The 24576-nt window shown below is 40.4% G+C and overlaps 2 protein-coding genes across 2 annotated transcripts in view; one reads left to right on the forward strand and one right to left on the reverse strand.

Annotated features, from left to right (window-relative positions):
* Positions 1-2184, forward strand: LOC6035620 (kinetochore protein NDC80 homolog). Its single transcript, XM_001845717.2, has 2 exons — positions 1-230; positions 293-2184. Exons 1-2 carry the CDS (start codon positions 133-135, stop codon positions 2103-2105), a joined length of 1911 nt encoding a protein of 636 aa, XP_001845769.2. The 5' UTR covers positions 1-132; the 3' UTR covers positions 2106-2184.
* A 4353-nt stretch (positions 2185-6537) lies between these two features.
* The window catches only part of LOC6035621, a 720799-nt gene continuing 702760 nt past the window's right edge, over positions 6538-24576 (reverse strand). The window contains 9 exon segments of the mRNA XM_038262197.1: positions 6538-7796; positions 9117-9461; positions 9518-9848; positions 9912-10181; positions 10240-10498; positions 10568-10771; positions 10848-11009; positions 11077-11801; positions 15253-16054. Coding sequence (XP_038118125.1) covers positions 7501-7796; positions 9117-9461; positions 9518-9848; positions 9912-10181; positions 10240-10498; positions 10568-10771; positions 10848-11009; positions 11077-11801; positions 15253-16054 — 3394 coding nt within the window. The 3' untranslated portion in view covers positions 6538-7500.

Genomic DNA, 24576 nt, shown 5'->3' on the forward strand with positions numbered 1-24576 from the left:
AAAAGAGAAGCAACAAAAACAAGCTGATTTGTGACGGTTTGCCAAGTGTCGGTTAGAAATTCTTATAAACTGAATTTTTAATGTAATTTAAAAAGTTTTCGCATTGGTTTAGTGCATTTCTTGGTGGTCAAAATGTCCACAGCCAAGCAGCGCTCTACAATGCCTCGGCGGACGGAGGAGTTTGACTTTTCCGGGCCACCTTCGTCGATGAAGAAACCGCCGGCCCAACGGTAAGAATCTGATTTCCGTTCTTGAGAGTGTTCAAATTTAAAATATAATATTATTTTTTTAGCCTGAGTCGCATCGCTCAACCCATCCGGAAGCTGTCCAAGGCCAGTCTGGGTGCGGCGGCGCTGTCCGAGAACCGTCGATCGGCGTCCACGGACCGGTTGAACGTGGTCGGAGGAACCCCGAACACGGTCCGCAAGTTGCGACCGTCGAAGCGAAGTCTGAGTGCAACTCCCGCGGCGTCCCGGACGCCGTTGAAAAGTTGCGAGAATGCGACGTCGGTTCCGGCTACCGTTGAGAAGGACCGCCCACCGGTGGATAATCGCGATTGGATGGCGGGCCAGTGCGAGCGGATTTGCGACTATTTGGTGACGATTCCGGAGCTGCCGCACGAGTTTGTTGAGCGGAGGAATCTGAAGGCCATGAGCACGAAGCAGTTTCTGCTGATAATGTCGCACTTGTTCAAGCAAATCGGCGGCAGTCGGTACAAGATGGGGAACAATAATTTTATCGACGTGATTATGAAAACGATGGCCGAGTTGGAGTACCCGTTCACTGTGAACAAGTCGATGCTGAAGACTCCTAATGTGCCACACTCGATTAACCACATTATCGTCATGATTGGCTGGTTGATTCAGCTGGCGCCGGCCGTTGACCACAAGGTGGTACCGCTCAAAACGGACGCTAATCTGCTGGAAGATTTCTCGTCGGCGGCGTATCAGGAGTTCTTTTACGAGCGAACCCAGGAGGGCTTTGGCTTGTGGAATCTGAAACGGGAGGAGGAATTTGGTGATGTGGTTCAGGAGCTGACCGATCGGCTGGTGGAGGCCCGCACGAACGGGTTGAACCAGAAGCAAGTCGGCGATCGGATCGCCGAGCTGGAACAGGAGTTGGCGGACATCAACAACCGAACCATACAGCACGGTCGCGAGCAGAGCATGGACGGTCTCGTCGGGGCCATCAATGAGCAAGAGAAGCTGAGGACAAAGTTGACCGAGGAAGTCAAATCGCTTCAAAGGCAGGCCAACAAAGCCCAAGAAGATTACTATCTCAAGCAAGAAGATTATTACGCAAAGGTGAAGAAGTTTGAAATGCTCAAGCAGGAAGTGAACGGACAACAGCTGGCCGCCTTTGAGCGGGACGAACTAATGAACGCCATCTCTGCCAACAAGAGTCTCTTTACGGCAAAACGACTGGCGGTCAGCACGCTCGAACAGGCTTCCTGTGACCACCAGATTGCCGTTTCTCGCCTTATCAAGCAAAAGTTCAGCCTTATAGCAAACCTCAACACAAAGCTCCACCAGTTCGCCGATAATCTCAAACCCCTTGTCGAATTCGATCCGCCCACGATCGACCTCAAAACAGAAAACTACACCGAACTGCTCGCAGATCTCCAAACCATCCAAACCCAGCTGACCGCAATAATGAACCAACAGTCCGCGATGTACGCCACCATCAGCGAGCAAAAGTCCCAGCTCGAGCACCACCTCTCCGACCTGCAAATCCAGCACGCTTCCGTCGAAAAGGCCCTCGCCGAGATGACCACCCGGTATGAGCACCTCCAGCAGCAGCGCGAAACCCTCATCGGCCAGCTATCGTCGGTTAACGCGGAAAACTCCCAAGCATCGCACCGGAAGCAGGACGAACGGCACCAGATGGAACGCGAGCTGGAAAAACTGCGCGAACAGTGCGAGCAGAACCGGAAGGCCGTCGAGAGGCTCGCCCAGGACAAGCAGAAGCTGATGCTGGAAAAGCTGGAACGCTGCCAGGAGATGCTGCGCGAGAAGAAGGACTTTGTGGCGGAGATCACGGCGCAGGTCGAGGAGATTGAGGCGGTGATGGCGGGTGTGGAGCGCGAGTTGGGACCGGAGGAGTGAGTAGATTGTGTTGTGTGTTTTATGTATGTGTGTATTTTGAATATACGTGCCGTATTTTGGATGCTATTCGATGGTTATTTTAAATACTCCAGTGATTTCTCACCAAAACTTCCTATTTATTCTTGTTCAGACAAATTTAAGCTCGGCATGACACCTTTCAGTCTCGGCGGAATAATTAATAAAATGAATTGCGCAAACTTTGACGAACTTGAACTCAAGACAAGACTCTCTTCCGTGTCAATATGCAAGTCTGCTTGTAACCAAGTGGTATCGGAGTTGTCAATAATTTCTAGGAAAAAAAATAGAATCCTGCGCTCCAAATCATCGCCGCAGAAAGATATTGCGGTAGGCTTTGACATAATAAGAAGTCGTTGTCGTAAACTGTCAAGTGATACACAATTGTATGTATGGTTACTTTTGCTTCAAACTTAGCAAAATTTAGCTCGCGTAAATCCGACGACAATATCGAATTCAACGATATGATGTGAACCAAATCTATACGCGGAAGGATAGAGAACGGACGAGTTTGAAATTTACAGCTGAAGAACGTGCTTGGATAGTTCAGCTGTATCAAAGCTGTCCTGTGTTGCTACTCGACGAGGCGAAGATGAGATTCGAGCATCGCTTCAACAAGCCGATAAGCGTGTCGTCGGTCCACCAAATTTTACCCATGGCCGGATTCACGTGGAAGGTTATTGGTCGACGTGCTGTCCAGTTTTCCAGTAAACGAAAATTATCGATTTTTGAAAGATTTGTCCTTGGCTGCGTGGGATTACAACAACCTTGCTTTTATTGATGAGGCGTCTGTAGATAATAAGGGTATTCACCCGTTGGCGAACGTATAATATGGAAGGATGGAAGAATTCGTACGGAAGCCGAGAGTGTCATTACTTAGTTTTATTGGTTATAATGTATGGTGCATTGGCACGAAGACCGATAATCTCATCTATGCGATACACTGGTTTGACACCAACTGTTGTCAAACGAACGGGGTAGCCTCTTTTCTGATTGCGACAACTAACGGTGTACATGCTTAATTCTGAGGCGGAGAAACAACCCTACTCCAAACTGTAACATTTAGGCTTGAAACGTTTTCAGTAGCAGGAACATTCACCGAGATTCCTTTTTAGAGTGTGTACGTAGCTTTGTTACTTCCGGTAAAGTGATGCAGCACCCAGAAGTGTATTCCGTTTGGATTTTAGACGGCGCTTAAAACGGCATTGTTGAGTATTTAAGATCAATCATCGTAGTTTTTCTTCCCGCATATGCACCGTTTTTCAACCCCATCGAGCTAGTGATGGTTACCTTAAGCAATATTTGAAGCGAACTTGTGTAGAAAATAGTAAGACAGATCTTGTAGATAGACCATCCTATATACTACCTGAAGCAAAAATCTCGATTTCGCATGAAGTGGATAATAGCAGTTTCTTCAATGATGGTAGTATACTTCATATTAATATAATAGCTTAGGCATAATTTACCCAAAACATTTCGATTTGTACAAGAAGTTGCTTAGAAAAGCATCTGGCACAGCAAATGCACAAGTTACGCTTGTTGCAACAGAAACCAACCAACCGAGTTTAGATATAGCTAAGTCAGACTTAATGACAGCAACATAGGATTAAAGTTGCCCTAACACCTAAATTCCCACGCTCAAGAAAAAGGGGGAATTTGTACGGAAATTCCCTTTTTTCTTGAGCTTGAGTGCTAATAAAATCAACAACAACAACAACAACATAAGTCAGGCTCGCTAAGTGCATCTCCAGCGCGGGTAGCAAACATCGAAGCAAATCAAATTTGCACCCGACGTCAACCCCACCGCGGTACCTGTCGCGGTAGCAAATTTGCTCTCAGTTCTTCGGGATTTCTCTTTGCTACCCGCTATGCTGCTGGTTTGCTACTGTGGCAAATGGAATGATGCACGGAAAATTGAATGATGCACGGAAAAAAATTTTTTTTTGTTTTTTTTTTAATGTAAAAAAAATTATTAAAAAAATTAAAAATTTAAAACAATTAAAAAAAATTTAAAAATTAAAAAAAAGTAAAAAAAAAATTCAAAAAAAGTAAAAAAAAATCAAAAAAATTAAAAAAATTTAAAAAAAATTAAAAAAATTAAAAAAAATTAAAAAGTTTAAAAAAATTAAAAACATTTTAAACAATTTAAAAAAATTAAATAAATTTAAAAAAATAAACAAATTAAAAAATACAAAAATTTAAAAATTCAAAAATTTAAAAATTCAAAAATTCAAGAATTCAAAAATTCAAAAATTCAAAAATTCAAACATTCAAAAATTTAAAAACTCAAAAATTCAAGAATTCAAAAATTTAGAAATTCAAAAACTCAAAAAATTCAAAAATTCATTAATAAAAAAATATAAAAAAATTTAAATGAAAAAAAAATGAAAAGTTTAAATAAAATCAAAAACAAATTATAATCTTTCAAAACGCATTTTTGAGTTTTTGTTTTGTTGAATTTTAAATTTCGGATTTTTATGTATTTTTGAATTTTAGAATTTTGGAATTCTAGAAGTTATGAATTTTGAATTTCGGATTTTTGTACTTTTCATTTTAGAATTTTGAAATTCGACAACATTTCAAAAGCATCATGTACAAACCATGCGTTTTGAGAAAACCGCATTTGAATGTTGAGCATCCATTTTCAATTCCCATTTTAATATAAAAGCAAAATAAGATGTTCTAATGATAAGGCTGGTACAAATATTTTTAAAAGTTTTTGGCACCTCCCCCCCTTCAAAATTGGCCCGAAAAATCAGGGGGCAAAAAAATATTTTTACAATAAACTTCCAAATTTCAATGAAAATTCAAGTGCAACCAGCTGAAATCAGATTAAAATACATTCTCCTGCGTTTAAAATCATTTTAAGCATGTTTGGGTTTATTAAAAAATCTTAAGGTTTTTTGAAAATTATCGATGCAAAATCTTTTTTTTCGATACAATTTTTGATTTTGTCAGATCTTAGATTTTTTGAAAACCAATGATTGCAAAACAACTGATCTAGTGTAAAATGCATTTTAAAACACTTTTTTCATTTAAATGTGAAGACTATGCCCCCCCCCCCCAGGGCCAGGGCCGAGGGACAAAAACTTTTTTAAATATTTGCATCGGCCTAACAAACGATGAAAAACGTTGCTTTTATTGATACTTGATCATCCAAATTCAATAAAACATCATTTCCGTAATTTTATTTGAGAAAAACAAACATAACCCCTTTTGAAATCACCAACGTCGAAATCACCCTGCTGTCATTGAGGGGGGCGCTTTGTTATGATTCGTTTTTCTTCGCCGAATGCACATGGCGCTTTGTTCATGATGCTTTTTTTTCATCACGAGGTTCATGTAGTCTTGTTTGACAGGTTGACAGGGCTATATAAACAGGGATTGCTGATGGCAGAGATTTTGTTTATGTTATTTTATTTAAAATCATGATTAAATAGACTTTACTGGTTTTTGGTGGAGAGGTAGCTTATTAGGAGTACTTTCAGAATATGCAAGAACCCAGAAAGTGTCAAAATGTACATGATGCCTTTTGAAATGTTACCGTCGAATTCTGAAAGTTTTAAATTTTTGAATTTTTAAATTTTCAAATTTTGAAATTTTATTTTTTGAAATTTTAAAAATTTTGAATTTCTAAATTTTTAAATTTTTGAAATTTAAATTTATAAAATTTTTGAATTTCTGAATTTTTGATTTTTTTGAATTTTTGGATATTTGAATTTTTGAATTTTTAAATTTTTGAATTTTTGAATTTTTAAATTTTTGAATTTCTGAATTTTTGAATTTTTTGAATTTTTGGATATTTGAATCATACACAATAGCAGACATACAAAAATCTCCGAAACACGCATTCAAAATTTTGCCCCCGGCTTGCCGGTACTTGTCGGGTATCAGAAAATGAGTACCCGACAGGTACCAACACATATTTTTCTTCTACAGATGAACTTGAGATCAAATTTGATACCTGCTTTGCTACGCGCGGTGGGAGACTCGGAGGCAAACTCGAGAGCAAATTTGGTGGGAATCAAATCGGGTAGCAAATGATTTAACTTCCGACATTTTCGAAAAATGAAATTCTTTGAAATTTTCAATAGGATTAAAAAGTTTAATAAACTTTTAGCATTTCTAGGCATGAATCAACACATAATTATTGATTTTGAAGGTAAACGAGAGCAAATAATTATAAAAACCCATATTTGCCCCCCGCGGTGGGCTTGTTTCGGTGGCAAATTTGCTACCCTAGCGGTGGGGATGACGGAATTTTTTCAAGGTGGCAAATTTGATCTCGGTATTCATGAGCCGGGTGCAAATTTGATTTGCACCCCAGCGCTGGAGATGCCCTAAGGTAACGGAGTTGGCTTTTTCTTTCAGCAAACTAATCATTTCTTTCGCAGTTAAATGAAACACGTCGTTTTATTAGTAGTAAATAAAATGTTTTAATAGCTTTATGTGGATACATCTATATTTTAAATTTAAATATACATGCAGGATAGATAAGGAAAAAAAATATACAAATACAGGTTTAAACTAACAATAGCAAGAGGAATTTAAAACGAAAAAAATATATAAAAACACAAAACTTCAATCGGTAATGTTTCTTGGAGATTCATGTCGAGACGCCATAATCCTAGCTTAACAATGTTGTTTTAGTTCTGGTTGTTCATAAATTATCACTTAAATATTCAAGCAAAAGAGTAAAAGACACGTACGATTACAATACCTTGACAATAATATACTCTCAGTAAGGAATACTTGCAGTTATCTTCTCTAAAAAAATCATACTGTCGTAAACTGCCTTAAAGTTTAAAGCTTAGCGTATTCTTTTCCTACCCACGGGTAGAGACGAAAGCTTTACGAAACGTTTTGTTTGTTTTTATAAGGACAATGGTTCAAAATAATGGCTTGCTCGCAGGGACTAACCTAGACTGCTGAATATGTTAGCGCTAGCTTTAGTTTCTCTCTATATAGTCTCTCTAACGTGTTATTTCTGAACTTGCTAATATATAGTTTCGCAACGATTATTTTGGTGACCTCTTCGTCAAGCCTTGGCCGACATCGGCGGATAATTTAATAGATTTCTTAAGTCATATAAATAAGACGAGTGTCGCGCTCGGGCGGATCCAATCAAAGAACTGATCATTTAGCTAGTTTTATTCTTCTTCTTATCTCTAATCTGCAAAAAGGTACACTCACAATACACACACACAATCGTATCAGATGAATTGATATACTGCCATGTGCATAAAAGCATTTCAGTTTCGATAGGTTAGAGATATAATCACACTTTCGTGCAGGATTAGCCAGGCTAGCTTTCGTCAGCTGCAGTATTCTGGATTTGTACAAAAACAAGAACCGGGGCGATTCGGGTCAACTGCAGCTCTCACAGGTGGACGGTAATGGTGTCGGAGGAGGCGTTCGTGGTGTTGGTGCCGCTGCTCAGGCTGGCACTAGAAGCATTGTGGTTGTTGTTGTTGCTGCTCAGTTGCAGCTCTATTGGTTTCGGTTTGTTGGTGTTGTCTTCGGTGCTGTTTGGTTTGTGGTTGTGCTCCTGGCTGGTGGAAGCAACGCTGTGGGACTTTTTCAACAGGGTGTGATACTTTTGCTGCTGTTGGGGCCAAAGGGGGTTCTCCAGGGCCTCGTCCGGACTTAGAGAAATATCTGCTATGATGCCACTTTCTGGAAGAGAAGCAAAGGGGGTTTTATTAGGTTTGAAATGCAGTGGATTTGTGGTGCGATTTGACAGCTATTGTTGAAAACGATGTCAATATGTCTAAATAACATTCCAATCAAAGTACGCGAACCTTTGAACGGTAAGATGTTAGAACACCCTTTGCCTAATTTCATCAGGTCAAGTTTGCTTGTCACCGAGAAAAGATGTCTCTGCCGCTAACTTCCGAACGGCAATTTTATGAACGAGAAGACGGATCGGCAAAGTGCAAGAATTGCAAAACCGTTCTGAAAAACAACAAATCCAGCAACTTGTCATGGGCAAGATTATGAACCTTTTTTTTGAAGAGCCAGGTGCAAAAAAGCTGTATATAGAAATGGATGGCGTACTTTATCAGGATTCTTGTCTGAAGATGACGACCGTCGGTGAAACATCCCTCAAAGTTTATGAGTGTTCTAGTATTCAATATATCTTTTAGCGTGCTGAGAACGGTCTCAGGTTAAGCCATGTGAACGTTGTAACAACAACGACGGCGAAAAATTCGTTAAAGCGGTTGAGTTAAGCTAAACTCCGTCCAATGTTGACGCAACGCTCTGTTTGAACAAAAAACGTTGACGCGTTTTGAAACGCAGCACACATTCAACGAAAATGAACCCCGCATTTCGGTTGCCATGCAACGTGTTATTTGTTCTTATGTTGTGACATTTCGGCCGTTATTAGAGACCGTGCAAATCGGACCAAAAGGAGCACCTATCATAGGAAATGGTTTGTATGTCTGGCTAACGAGTCAAGAGAGGAGCAAGGTCTGTACGACATAAAGTTCCAGCGGATCGGGATCCGAAGTATTCTGTCAAAACGGTACGAATGGACTTCGATACATTTGACATCGTGCTTGGGAAGATCGAACACAAGCTAGAAAAACATTCCATCCGGATGCCAATCTAACCAGAATGTCGACTTGTTAACATTGAAGTAAGTACGTTTTGTGCAATTATCTAGTTTTGATCATGCCTTGATGAAGAAGATAGCAGGAGGACCGCAACAAGCGACTACGAATTCGACGATGATCCTTTTAAGGCGTCCTTCAAAATAGGATGTAGAAACTCCCTTTTCTTGACTGTGCAATATAAATGTGAAGTACCTTAAATCTTTAGAAACATCCCGGAAGACCTGCCACTTGTCATTTCATTGGCCTAACTCGCAATTGATCACAGTTCCGAAAGCCTTTTGTCAAATCAAACCCATGTTGGTGAATAAGCCTTGAAGTATGTTTTAGAGGCCATAAGTACGAAGGCATTAACCTAAAAAATAGAATGAACGCTACCTACCCATTGAACATTGGCTCACGAGCGTGGTCGAGCGTTGATGTTTCTTAAAGTTGGTCTTCAGAGGCGCCGGAGCGTTGGGATCGGTGATGCTGAGCGTTAGCCGCTTACAGGTGGTGATGCTGGCCGTCGTACTGCTGCTACTGCTGCTGCTCGTGCTACACCCGGACGACACGGCCGAACTGCTTCCCACGACACTGCCCGTCGTCATCATTCCGTTGGACGTACTCGCCACGGAACTGCCCGAGGAGCTGCCGCTGCTGCTCACCGAGATGATCGACTGCGGGCGTTTCGAACTTTTCGACTCCGACGGAAGCGTACCGATGAAGGAGTTGCGAAGTTTGGGCGCTAAAAGAATAGGAAATTAGTACGAGGGATAAGAAAGCGTCACATGATCTAATTACTTTTGCCAAACATGGAAATACTGATCGACCGATCACTGATCTGATCCTGGCTGGGTCGGATGTCCAGACATGGTTTGCTGCCGATGCCCATCGAGGACATCTCCGCCATCCGAATCTCGCGGTTCCGCTTGGCCTGCTTCCACAGCAGCTTGGAAATCTCGTCCGTCCAGGCGTTCTTAATGTCCTCGCTCATCGTCTGCAGCGTCCAGGTGTCGCCGGGCTTTCGCTTGCGGAACCAAATCTCGAACTTGTACGGCGAGTCGCCGACGTGCGCCGTAAGCCCGATGTCGGCCGTTTTAATGCTGTTCTTGTAGATGTAAATGTCCAAGTTCTAACGTGGGGGAAAAAGTCGATTAAAGCGATGATCTATCACCTTAAGATTTTTTGGACATACCTTCCGATCCGGAAATCGTCGTGCCTTGCTGAACAGGACCAACTCTTCGAAGAGGAATACCTGCCGGAGCGATTTCTTGCCGGCTTTTCCCTCCCAGACGAGGAACTCGTTCTGCCGTAGAAGCCGACCCTGCTCCTTTACGTTTACGTCGCAATCGCGCAGAGAGTCCATTGCGAGCAGGTCATTACCGTGCCGCAGCTGGAACCGGACCATCTCTTCCGCTTTCTGAAGCTGTTCCAGGTCTTCCAGGACCTCCGGGTTGGCGATGTTCTGTGAAATCAAAAACACATAAGTAAGAGATAATAACAGGTGAGTCGATTAAACCTACCTGAGCCGTGGCACAGGCCTTCATCAGCTGCTGCAGCAGCAGGGCGTACTTGCCCATCCGCTGGACCGGTTTGAGGAGATACGACGCCAGATCCATCTTGTCGTTCAGTTCCATCTGCTTGGCCTTGAAGAACTGCGTGCCGTTTTCGCTCATCAGCGAGTCGCTCTTTGGTTTGTTCTTGTTGTACAACGCGTACAGGTAGAATTTGGCCTCGTGCCGCAGGAACGCACTGCCCACCTTGATCGGGTGGTGCTCGCAGCTGGAAGTGAAACGATACCGAGATGTTAGTCAACGCCGTTCCCTGGCTGGCTGGACCTTCTCTTCTTACCTCTCCAGCTCGACCAGGAAGTGCTGCTGGTGGAACTCGCATATCCGCTCGATGTTACCGAAGATAACGTTCCGCTGGCCGCGCAAGGCCTGCGGGATGTCTTCGCGTAGCAGCTCCTGGGTGTAGTTCTCGATCACGTACTGCAGCGATCGCACGTAGTCGCGTTCTGTTCCAATCATCTCGCGCATGATCAATAGAAGCGTTCTGCGGGAAGGGGGAAGAAGAAAAAGATCGTTAAGTATCATTGCTACACGATAGGAGTTCAAGTGACCGCACTCACTTCTGCGTCTTCTGGTCGAAGATATTGTTCTCCTCGTAGTCCAGCTGCAAGTTGGACGCGTGACAGTACAAGTGCGCGTTAGCTTGCAGCGGTATCTGTAGATCCAGGCTTGGCTTTGAAATCCCTTCAAAGCAGTCCTCGTCCAGGTCATCGCCGTTGTTGCTGAAAGTAAATCAAATCGAACCGTGAACACTCTACTCCAAGCAGACAGTCATCCGTTAGAACTTACCAGGCATTCTTCGGGTCGTTCAAGCTCTGACACGAGCAGGTTCGCTCGAGCTTCTCGTTGCCCTCGCAGCGATCGCAACCTCCGAGACCCGAGTCGGCCATCTTGGACTGCTCTTCCTCGTCCTCGTGATGGTGATGATGACCGTGGTCCGACTTGCAGCGGTGCTGCATTCCCGGCTCAATCAACGTCGGAACCATCTGCTGGGGCTTGACCTTTTCCGGCGTACTCGTTGCCGTGATCGTGTCATCCGACATACTTATATCTAGGCTGATGTTATCACTGGTACTGGTGGTGTTGGTATCTCTGTTGTCGCTTTTAATATTACTACTGACCGTCATCAACTTGCGGTACTGTTCCGCCAAAGCCGGAACATCCACCAACTCCGCCAACTTCATCAACTCCCCATGCCCAGCGGGATCAACCACCGACTTCTCCAACACCTCGTGCAACCTCAACGCTCCCTCCATCCGTTCTCGAGTTCGCTCAAGCCGTTCCCGATGCTGATCGGTGCAGTCTTTGAGCAGCTTGAGCGTCTCCTTCAAGATCTCCAGCTCGGCGGACGCATCGTACAGGTCCTTGCCCTTGGTGAGGTGTCGCATCGTGACGTAGTAAAACTTATCAAACTCTTGACTGAGCTCCCGAATACGGTCCGGACGTTCCAGCGCGGACGGCTCGTTGAAGGTCTGCAACGTGTTGCTGCCCTCGTTCCGGATCCATGAGATGACCTGCGATTAGAAGGACGGGTGTGAGAATGCTTGCTTGGTGCACGTGCGGGATTTGGGTGGGTCGGAACCAATCTTATACATTGGAATCCGACAAATGTTTGAAAATCTATACAATCTACTGCGTTAAACAATCAGGTTATAGAGTTAACCTTACTGACAGCGTGTTTGATCAAACATTGAAAATCATCGTCGTTAGAGCAAACTAATATCCGCGAAAGTCTGTTAGAATAGTCTGAAAAGGTTTTACTATCTTTTTTTTGTTATCAACGATATATTTACAGTTATTTCAGATTTTGCTTTTGTATATATACACCGAAATAACCCGTAATTTAATAAAATAAATATTTATTTAAAAACACAGACCGACAAAATTTGGTAGCTGAATCCAAAGTAAACGGAAGACAATTTAATCCCAGAGACTAGAAAGATTTGTTTGGTTTTCTGTTGGACTGTGTAGTTAGTAAACCTTAAATACAATAGCGTCCACAACCAAAATCCCACTAAAAACCTATCAATTGTCAATACTTACCAAACGTGTACATTTTATAATAAGTAACGGTCAATTGTATCATGAATACCTCACAGTTGCTCAGCAAACTTCCAGTTAAGGATTTTGCTTTTTTTAGTATTGACTCAGCTTCTGATCTGAATCTGAGATTTTTTTTGAAAGGGCATATACAATGGTAATTTCTTAACAAACTATCATATTTAATCTATACATAATATAGACTACTTCAACGAATTTGGTAGTTGAAAATCGGTAAAGTTTAGAACGGTACAATCTGTCCATTTTTACCTAAAATCGGTTTAACGGTGAACAACAATGAACTTTACTATAATAAAGAGTAAACAAAAGTAGCCAAATTCTTTTTAAAAAACTAAGTGATGTCTTAGACAATCAGATTTAATTATTGGTGTTATCAATAATTAAATCTGTTTGCAATTTTGGCGTTTATGCAACAGCAACGAACCGCCATAATCTTTCATACAAAATTTAGAGAAAAACCATTCGACCCTGTCTAAATATTTTTGAAAAATTTGAGGTGCACACACGTCCGTGCTTCAAGTTTATGCTTCTCCTTGAGTTGAGTCTGCGCAGTCTTTTTAAGAAAAATATTTAGTACCACAGATCTTTACATATTTTTTTAAAACATTTTCTAATTCAATGTCTTTGTGGGGTGGTCTTCGTGGGGAACAGCTGTAACTAGTTATTTTGATTTAAAACGCGGTCGCCGCCATCCTCAACACTTTAAAAGTAATTGGCAATGTCATGACACGAAAAAGTGCGAGTTTGTTTGTTTGTGATAGTCTAATACCTCCTTTAGTCACACCACCAAACTCTTAATAATCTAATTTTGGAGTATTTTCTTCAATGGATGACCGGATTCAAGTGGTAGAAAGGACAGTTCTCCCATAAGGAATACATTGAAGAAAAAAAGCAAAAACTGCTCGAATGGAAATGCTCCATTATGTTTTTGAAGCTTCTTTTTATTTTGTGATTGCTCTGGTCAGCGATGAAACCTGGAGCAATACGAAAATAGGGAGGATAAGCATTTTGACAGTTTGAACTATTTTGCTGATTCTCAAGCTTCAGGAATCTTTTTATTAAAATCTCGAAGCTTTCCTCGCCAGTTTTCTCTCAACACTTCGGGGTTTGATAGATAGTTACTTGTTGTATTGGAATTTGCAAAACAGTTGCAGCTGTCAAAATGCTTATGCGCCCTTTTCAAATGTTGCTCCAAAAACAATCTTCATCAAAGTTTTCTTTGGACACTTACTTGGAGAGAAATTGATAATTGGATAGAGTGACTAGTGATTTTTCCTTATTCCGTGAAATGTCGTGAAATTTCAAAACAAATATTGTCAAATTGCTCCTCAGTGTATTTAAACAATGATTTTTTAATTCATACAATCCACAAGATGTTTAACAGGCATTTTAAAACTCTATTTAAGAAAATGTTTATTATTTAGAATGTTTTAGGAAGTGCAGATAACTGATTGAATACTTCCAGCGAAATTGGCGATGTCCAACAGTATGTTTCGGAGATATGATTTTTTGAAAATAAAAACTGAGTTTTTCGACGCGCCACGCGCAAAAACGGGAAAATGGCGAAATCGGCAAAAAATCAACTTTTTCCACTAAAACTGCGATAACTTTAAAATTTCAGCGATGACCTATAGATGTTATGGTACCAAAAGTTGCCTCTTTCAATTACGAAAATTTTGATACCCAAGCATCTATAGGTCATCGCTGAAATTTTAAAGTTATCGCAGTTTTAGTGAAAAAGTTGATTTTTTGCCGATTTCGCAATTTTTCCGTTTTTGCGCGTGGCGCGTCGAAAAACTCAGTTTTTATTTTTTTAAAATCATATCTACGAAACATACGGTTCGACATCGCCAATTTTTTTGATATGATATTTGAAATTTTCCGAGGAATCCGATAAAAATATTTTCAGACATAGGCTCTTTGGTCCAGACACGGTCAAAACGCCATTTTTAGTTTTCATGCGACTTTTTGAAATGTTAAGCTAGATTTTTGAGCAGTTTTCTGAAGTCACCAGAGGTGCTGTCAATATTGTTTACGTGTGGTTTTTTGAAAAGGTCGTATGAAATACATACATAAATATTTTCCAAATTATTTTTGTGAGTTTTCACTATCTTTTGCATATAAATTTGAGATAATTACAAGTATTAAGTAAGTTTCTCCACATATAACAATTATAATATCAAAATATTAAAAGGTTTAACTTGACCATCCAAGCAATATATTAAAATACACTAAACTAAAAACGAAAAATGTGGATGACAGTCGTGACGAAGCCGTGGTCATAACACATGCATATTTTTTCTTTATTAAACAAAACTTCAAAAAGCTTGTTAAAGAACAAAACTGCATTGAAAGAAAACGCAGAGCAACGATGGAACAAATTGCAAAAAACGCAAGAATGTACAGTGGACTCTCTCGATGCCGATATTTAAGGCAGCGTCGAGAGAAATATTGATATCGAGAAGATCTCTAGAAATACTAATTCAGCTACAAATAGCTGGCATAAAACATACTTTTTCATGAGATTGATAACAACAGAACTCATAATATTATGACAGTTCACCAATGCAATGCATGTTTTTCAAAGAGTTAAATTTTGGGTTATAAAATGATTAGCCTCTAACGTCTGCATATATTTTACTATTTTGATGAAATTTTTAATTCGTTATTTTATTTTTATATAGTTCAGACCAAGACTTTATGTTTCATTTATGCAATAATCTAACAATATTCGATCGAAGCGAAAATGTAGTGTTCCATCGCTAGAATGGCTTCAATATCGTTTAATTTGCGATTCCAACGTTCGTCCGTATGTCGATCAAAATTAACACGACGCAGCCTGCGATATGAGCAGCTAGAAAAACATCTCGCCAAAGGTTCCAAGCCCAAGCCCGCCCAATTTACCTCATTGATCTCGTCGTCCAGGGCGCGCTGCCGGGTCATTTCCCTTAGTCTTTCTCTCCTTTGCTCGGTGAGCTGCTCGAGCTTGCGGGCCGCCCGGTCGACCTCCTGGAAGATGGTGATCACCTCGGAGAGCCGCGCGTTGATGAGGTCCTTGGTATCTTGGGTTCCGTTGCCGGTGGCGGTGGCCAGCTTGCCGCTGCTACTACTGTCTACGAGACTACTACTAGAGTTCCTAACTAAATTTTTGGTTTGTTTAAGCGTTTGTTTGTTGTTGATAACGGTTAGCTTGTCCTGAAGTCGTTGTATGGTATTTGGTCCTTTACGCCGGAGGTTCTGCAGGTCCGAGTCCATGAGGGCCCGACTCAGGGCCCGGTGCTGGGAGTGTAGCTGACGGCGGGTCGGGGGCGTCCCCTGGACCTCCAGGTTGCGGATGTCGTTCAGCACCGTTACCAACCGGCGGCCCGTTTCGATGCACTGACCCTGGAGGGGTTCCAGCGTGCGGAAGAAGTCGATCCACTCGCGCTGATCGTGCACGTAGAAGCCACAGCACCGGATCGGCAGGTTGTCCGTGCCGATAAAGTTCTTGACGGTCTCATTGTTGAGATATTTGATGTGCACGTTTAGGTTGCGGATCAGCTCTTTCGGGGGGTGCTTGTTGTCCGCCGGGTCGTACGTTCCGGACACGTAGATCGATCCGAACGCGAGATGGCCGCTCAGAAGTTGCAGGGCACTGTCCAGCGTCTCGATGAACGCCAGCTGTGAACTGTCGCTCAGCAGCAGGTGGATGCAATACTGAGATGGACTGGAATGGAACGAAAATATAGATTGATTTGATTAAATTTGAGAAATTTATATCCAATTAATTTAGACTTTGGGATGCTCTTCAAACCCTTCAAACATTTTTTAAAACTACACTACTTGCTGATTGAAGGCACGATGAACTTAAAGAACCGTTATTTTGTGTATAACGATGTGCAAATTGCATGTGAACGCAATCCAAAAAAACGATCGTCATAAATTTCGTGTCAGACCGAAATTATCCTCTTTACGCCTCAAGTCTATTTACTTTAGCATATTCCACCGGTTCAGATGTTCCGTCCAGATTGTTCTCTTGTTTCTCGCTGCCCAAATCCAATCTCAACCCCAAAAAAAAACACCGCGCAGCCTAATTACAACATACGACCGGGTGATGCATGATAAATGATTGGACTAAATTTTCAATTACACGGTGAGCTTTGAAGAAGCCAAGAGTTAAAAAAATGCACCGTGAAATGCATCAATTTTATTTCAGCTCTTTTTTTTTTGTTTCGTTAAGTGAGCCCGAGAACCGACCTCTGCAATTATAATCGAGCGAAAATTGTCTTGCAGCCAGAATAAATTTTCACTTCACAAAAACGAAACCGGGCGGATCGACTGGACCGATGTTATTCCAGCGAGGGGCCCAGGTCAGCGAACTTGTGCGCGCCCCGAGGACCCGTGTCCAACTGCAACCGAGGCCGGACAGTACCTGCTGCTGCTGCAGTTATCTGGAAGAAGCCATCCGATCAGCGGCAGCGGCAAGCAAGTCGCCTCTGGTTGGCCAGCCTTAAATTATCGGCTTTTGGTGAAGTTGCGATTTTTTGCTGTTGCTGCTGCTGCTTTTGAAAATTTTCATAATTGCATGATATTTATTTCCGAACTTTTGGGCTGAAACAATCCGCGGCGCAAGTAATAGTGTGCTGATTGTGGTTGCCAATGAGAAGTGAATCGATTTTCGAATATCAGAATTTATTTCGAATTTAACACGAGCGAGTGATTTTTTGTGGAATATTTTTTTCCTTTTGAATCAGTTTAATAATTTATAAAACAAAAACAAGATGATTTGAACATTTTCAGAAAAAAAAGGCTCGTGCAGAAACCACGTGGCCTTTAAATTGTAAAACTTCAAGGAGAGGGCACGTGAATTTTTCTCTCAGATCACGAACAATTTTTTTTGACATTGAAAATTGGAGCATTTGTTTCAGAAATATCTGCATTTCATTATTAAGATCAGTTATGGTGACACTCAAAAAGCTTAAATTTTCTTGTTTCTTTATATTTGAGTGACTAGGCTGTTTCTCAAGAACGAAAATACCAATCTTCAAGGTTTCTTGTAAGAAAGTATAGGTATATATTTATAAACCAATTTATTGGATTTTTCCCAGCTATTGAAAAAATATATTTTAAGAAAAGGCACTTATGGGCACTTATTTTAAAAACAGGAAAAATATGATTTTTCCTAAAATTCGAAAACAATAATTTAAATTTTTTTAAATCAAGTCAAACATTTCAAAAGGACGTAATATTGAATGTTTGGCCCCTCTGAACTGTTAGTCTTGATCTAAAAAAATGAAAATATTCTTTTCGAAAAGATCGAAAATTTCACGAATGTTTTATATTTTAAAATTGAAAATCAACCCTTAATTGCTGTGATATCGACATTAGAAAATAATGGGTTGTTTGGGTGAAACTTAGTAAACATCAACATCAGCAACTTAGGGTCGTACTAATTAAAGGCTAGTATGGAGATCGTAAGAAAAGGGGTCAAGAAACAGCTTTTCAAACAGCAGAACAAAGGAGAGGGAACGTTTTCTTGGGGCTTTTCTTCACCCTCTCTGGCTTGCTTTCGCTGCCGCTGCTGCCCATTTAAAAAAATTATTGACCAATTCCTTCCGAAGTGCATACACCGCTTAAAAAAATAACTGTGACAATTTTCAAAAACTTACCTTAAAATAGTTACAACTTGAAAGCGGCGCACTTTATCAAAATTGCACTAAAGTACTTTTTGATTACAAATAAAATTTTACATCGAAAAATGAATTTGAAAAGTTTTTGCGACCAATATTTCGATTTTTGAAAAAAAATCGGTATTGATTCAAAAATTAATAACTCGGTCAAAGAAGCCATTTTGCATTATTAGTTTGTTTATATTATTTTCCATACAAATTTTTCAGAAATGATACATGAAAATTCAAAAATCTGTATCTTTTGAAGCAATTTTTGATAGATTTGGTGTCTTGGGCAAAGTTGCAGGACTATAATTAAACACGGCGTGTTTTCTGGGCAACCTTAAGGAGAAAAAATAGTCATCACTATTTTCAAAAGTGTTTTATAGGAAATTTTCTCAGCTTTCCAATGCTTCTAAGAGCGAAATGTTTCATCGGAAAATTTCTGAGATATCTCTTTTTTAAGTTTTTTTCTTTGAAAATCCTTGATCATTTATTGGAAACTTTTAAATAACAGTCCAGGGATCTTGTCAAATGGTGTGTTTCATGTGTATTTTACTGACCAAAGTGTGCAAAATAAGACAAGAAACAACTTTGTAGAAGGTTGCAAACCGCTAAACATTTTGAAAATTAAGTTTAAACCGATTTTTTGAATATGTGGGATTTATTCAAATAATAAAAAAATAAAACCGTATTGAAATATTATTTTTAAAGAACAAATAGATTATTGCATAATTGTTGTGTACAAATAACACCGGTCTGCTCTGATTCAGCTTGGAATTAGCTGATACAACCGAAATTTCTACAGGTTTGAGATTGATAGGGTATTACAAGATTTTTATGAATAAATATCATATATCCTAACACTAACTAGTTGCATGGATACAAAACATGTTTTATACTCGAAATTATACTGCAAATTACTGTTGCTAGCTTTAGGAGAAATACTTTTCATTAGTATGAAATGATTGTTTCAGTTTTTTTTTGTATTAAATGATCAAGGAATTAGCAATATTTTAGAAGTTTATAAGAATCTCATCTTCAATCTCATCTTAAAAAAATATATAAGACTTTTGAAGCTTGCTACAGTAATATGTAGTACATTTTCGATTTCAAATCATATTTGTATTTATGTTCCTGGTTAATGTTTGGTTAAGAAAATATCAAATTTATTCATTAAAATTCAATAATACCATTAACAATCACAAACCTGCCAAAGTTTCGGTTGAACCAGCTAAATCAGAGTAGACACGTGATATTTGTACACAAAAAATATGTAATTATCAAATAATTCTTGTAAAAAATATTTTTTTTAAACTGTTTTATGATTTTAATTTCTAAATAAATCCCCTATATACTAAAACTTAGACAAAACACAATTTTCAAAACGTTTAGCGGTTTGCAACCTTCAACAAAGTTGTTTCTTGTCTTACTCATCAAAATGTGCAAACATTTTGATGAGTAAATGACTCATGAAACACATCATTTGATAAGATTTTTGAACTGTTAGTAAAAAGTTTCCAATAAATAATAAAGGAATTTATAACAAAAAAAACTTAAAAAAGAGATATCTCAGAAATTTCCCGATGAAACATTTCGCTTTTAGAAGCATTGGAAAGCTGAGAAAATTTCCAATAAGACACATTTCGTCGCCATCGTGCTAACTTGTCGTACGTGCATTTTGGGCCAAATTGAGTTAAGAACGCCATATTGTGCAGCTCACAATGCCTCACCTTTTGACCGTCACAGATCCCTAAAATTCGATTTCAATCCTGAGATATTCAACAAAAACCGAAAAAACTCCGTGCATTTTTGTCACTTTATATATGAAAGTAGTTTCAATCTTGTCGTGCTATCTTGTCACTCCATGAAAATTGATGTAAGTGTGACAAAAGGCCAAAGGGATTTCAGGCCAGGAAAGTCAGGATGCGTTTGTCGCACGTACAAGTTAGACTACCGTAAACATTTGTAATTATTACTCGGGACTCCAGCAACCAACTGTGGAGGCTTGTACGGAGAAACTTAATATGCAAAATGACTTATTTCGCAACAAGCAATCGAAGGACAAAGTTTCATACAAGTTACAAACTAAAATGCAATGATTTGCGAAAATGATGCTCATTTCGTCATGATGGTGCTATTTTGTCGCGCGTCGTTTTTGGGCCAAACTGAGTTAAGTGCAGCATTAAATGCCTCGCCTTTTGACCTTCACAGATCCTCAAAATTAAAGTTCAATCCTGAGATATTCATCAAATATCGTAAAAACTCCGTGCATTGTTGCAACTTTCGATCTGATCGTGCTATCTTGACACACCCTGAAAATTACTGTAAGTGCGACAGCTGGCCAAAGGAATTTTAGTCAGAACGCGTTTGACACACGTACACGCCTGATTACTGTAATGTTTAATTATAACTCGGGACTCCGGCAACCAAATTCAACCAAACTTCGGGACTATGCACATTAGGGTAGGTACGTTTTTCAAAAAGTTCTCGGATCAAGTTTTAGTATGGTTCCCCTTGTAGGGCATGCCCATAGGGACTTTCATGCCAAATATCAGCTCATTTGGTTGTAAACTGGCTGCGCGCATCAGGGTTAAAGTTTACATGGGAATTACCATGGGAAATTGGAACTTTTTGTTCAAACGCTCCTACAGGTCTGGGAAAATCACGCGCCAACTTCTGGTATGGTCAGGCCTATGGGGAATGGTCTGGAGAACACTTTTCCCGAAGAGAGCACAAGGATTCGTTGTACCTAGAGCTGGCGCATCGGCAAACAATCCGATGTCTCCGGACTCAACGGTTTTCCCTAAAAAAGCATCAAATTTTCCTTAGCATGCTATGAAAGCTTGATCCACCCCGCGACGCCATACGTCAGGCAGCTACAACGTGGTTGAAATAGTTGCAAAAAATACAAATTTGCTATGCAAAGATTCTGAATTCGACTAAATAATATCAGGATTACTCGAAATGACCATTTTCTAGTTAAAAGAAGGTTTGCAATTGGATATTCCAGCCGTTTTTCACCCACGTGGTAGCTGCCTGACGTATGGCGTCGCGGTGTGCATCAAGCTTTCATAACGTCATGATTCGAAATCCGGACACTTAGTAGCATATCATTTTTGTTATAGCTGGCAAAAAATCATGTAATAAGTTGGAAATGTAGAAATATCATCAGGATGTAGTATAAACAGTCAGTTTCAAGAAAATGCATGCAAAATATGTCTTTTTTTTTTTTAAGATGACTTGTTGTGCTTCGAATCCCGGACACTGATAAAAGCTGATTCGAAATCCGGACACTGCACAAATTTGGACTGAAATGTTAGTGAATGGCATTCTTTAGGTCTCAAATCAGCTGTTAACATCAAAACAATCGATAGTTTATATAAAAAATTGCTAGAATTTAAGGAAATCGTAACCATAAATTTCTGCTTTGCCTTCCCGGTGCTTCGAACGCCTATGAAATATTTCAAGTGAAATGTTTCGCATTTTTGGTAAACTTATAATTTTATTGTATTTAATTGTATTGGCATTAACTACAGCGTTCACACAAACTTTAAATGAAAGTTGATGTTGGAGTTCATCAAATAACATAGTGTTGGCATTCATAATGCGAACTTATATTCAAATAATTGATAAAACAAAATGAAGTGTCCGGGTTTCGAAGCGTCCGGAAATTCGAATCATGACGTTAGCATGCTAAGGAAAATTTGATGCTTTTTTAGGGAAAACCGTTGATTCCGGAGACATCGGATTGTTTGCCGATGCGCCAGGTCCAGGGACAACGAATCCATATGCTCTCTTCGGAAAAAGTGTTCTCCAGACCATTCCCCATAGGCCTGACCATACCAGAAGTTGGCGCGTGATTTTCCCAGACCTGTAGGAGCGTTTGAACAAAAAGTTCCAATTTCCTATAGTAATTCCCATGTAAACTTTAACCCTGATGCGCGCAGCCAGTTTACAACCAAATGAGCTGATATTTGGCATGAAAGTCCCTATGGGCATGCCCTACAAGGGGAACCATACTAAAACTTGATCCGAGAACTTTTTGAAAAACGTACCCACCCTAATGCACATAATGCTCGCACAGCACTCGTTTTTCTCGGAACGTCAAAAAGCGACGTGCAACAAGATAGCACGATCACGTCGATTTTCTAATATTTCACTTAACGTACGTGGAAAATTGTCCTTTACGTAGTATTCCATGTTCTGATTTCATGATCATTGTTACCAGTCAGCTGGTTTTAGATAATCTCCGATTCTCTCATCGCGCCTCATCGGAATGCGGAAAGCTCAACCATAAATCAATGCAGTATTTTCTACATCGCAAAGAAGACTACAAGGAAGTACTACGACTCCGGCTGCGGATATTAATCTACACAACAAGTCTGTGCATACCTATAGCTCTCTTTGCTCTCGGAGTCCCCCCAAATCGAAACCCTCGCGATATAATCGATAATCCTCCCAAACAAGCTCCACAGCTGACAACCCAACGTGGCGTCGATAGTCTCATCGCGGCGGAAAACTAGATCACATGTGGTGTTGATTTTCGTTTTGGCGCGCACAAATCGAACAAACTACATGCACTTTCCGTGCGCGAGAGAGAGGTTGTGTTCGTTCCGGGGGCCGGGGCTGATATCACAAGAAACAACTTCCCATCGACACACACTGAGCCGCAGTCAATAAGAGTTAATAAATTAGACGGCATAACTGTACCTGATTTATTTAGCAATTTGCACCGATCAAGAAGGTACAAGAATCTTGCTGGACCGCGTTTCCCCAGCCCGGGGCAACTGCTAAAGGGTGTTAGGGTCTCTGAGAGGGGAGGGAGGGGGGCATAATGAAAAATTATGGGATTTCAAGTATGCGCCCTGTCGGATTATTAGCAAAGTGCGTCTCCTTTTGGCTTTGCCTCTTTGGAGTGGATAAATCTTTTCGGCATCGCGCGCTTGCCCAGGTCGTGAATTAAAGGCTCCCGCAAGGATTGATTTATGGCGGCGGTGTCCTGGCGGAGTGGTGTGAGCATAATATGCGACGTAACGCGCGCGCCGCCATGTGAGCAGGCAGGAGCTACTGCACAGCCTGTATCAGGGATGCTAATAAGCTTGGTTCGGTTTAAATTAGGACGCACTAAACGAATTTAAGCGTTTTTTTTTTGCTATCTGCATTTTAAAACACTTACTTTCCCTGTCTTTATATAGTGTCCAAAAGACCAATTTATCATCAAAAATAACAATGCTGAAATGTTTTTTAAAGCACTCATTTGTAGTATTGAAAAGTGACAATTGAAACTTTTCGGCACTTGTTTCGAAAAGTAATACTGTTTATGGTCTTTGAGTTGACCAAAATTTGAGAACGAAAGTTATCACGTTTTATGTCTCTTTTTCATAACTCCAATTTCAGTCTTAATTTGAAAAAAAAGTTGGAAATGAGTTTGAATTTCTAACGATTCTGATTTAAAATCAGTTTGAAATAGCTCATTTGTCTTTATACATAATACAAAAAATTAAACAAAAAATGTATGTTTGTATTACCTTTGAATTTTCTAAATAAAAATATTTGCAACGGCCTTACCATAAAAAATCCAAAAAATATTAAAAAAAGAATTGTGAATGCTTTATATGAAATTCAATTTCAATTAAAAAAAAAACCTTTCACGCATCCAGATCCCACTTTTAAAAGGTTCAATGTTTAACCACACTTCGAAGAGTCTGCGATCAGCAGAGAAGCGAGTCAGACGTGCGTCCCTCACAAACCAAAAAAGTGCTTAAAAAGTGCAAAAATGCCTCACGGCAAGAAAAAGAGGCGGTCCTCACCAGCAGGATCGGCAGATTTGAAGAAGCTAAAGAATGCCGAAGCGCTACCTGCAAAGCCAGGCAGTTTGAGCAAGCACGCTCAAAATTTGTCTGGAAACCAGTTCGCTACCCTCCTGTGGACGTGAGCGAGAAGGAAGAATTTGAACGACGGGAAAAGTTGCCACCCATTTTTGTGAAAACATCGTCATCGGATTCGGTGCGAAAGTGGCTGACCGGATTTATCAAATCTGGTGCTTTACGAGCTTCCATTCGCTTGTGTGCTGATGGACTCAAAATTCTGCTACCTACCAGAAAGGATTACAACTACGTTCGGGATTTCCTGAACAACACCAAGATTGAATACTACAGCCATGACGATCCAGGTAAACGGCCCATGAAACAGGTCCTCCGAGGCCTGTACGACATGGATGTGAGTGTGCTGAAAGAAGAGCTCAAAACTCTTAAGTTGAACGTAATCGAAGTCTTCAAGATGACGAGGCACAACAAGGACATCAAGTATCGTGATCAACTGTACCTGGTTCATCTCGAGAAAGGATCGACATCGCCTTCTGAGCTGAAGGCAGTTCGGGCAATTTTCAACATCATCGTGACTTGGGAACGTTATCGTCCAGTGCACCGTGACGTGACACAGTGTTCGAACTGCTTGCAGTTTGGGCATGGTGGAAGGAACTGTTTCATCAAGAGTCGTTGTGCAACCTGCGGAGGTGAGCACAAAACACAAGCTTGCGAAACAATCAACGAGAACATCGAAGCGAAATGCTTCAATT

Source organism: Culex quinquefasciatus, chromosome 3 (assembly GCF_015732765.1).
Source record: "Culex quinquefasciatus strain JHB chromosome 3, VPISU_Cqui_1.0_pri_paternal, whole genome shotgun sequence".
Classification (NCBI taxonomy): Eukaryota; Metazoa; Arthropoda; class Insecta; order Diptera; family Culicidae; genus Culex; species Culex quinquefasciatus.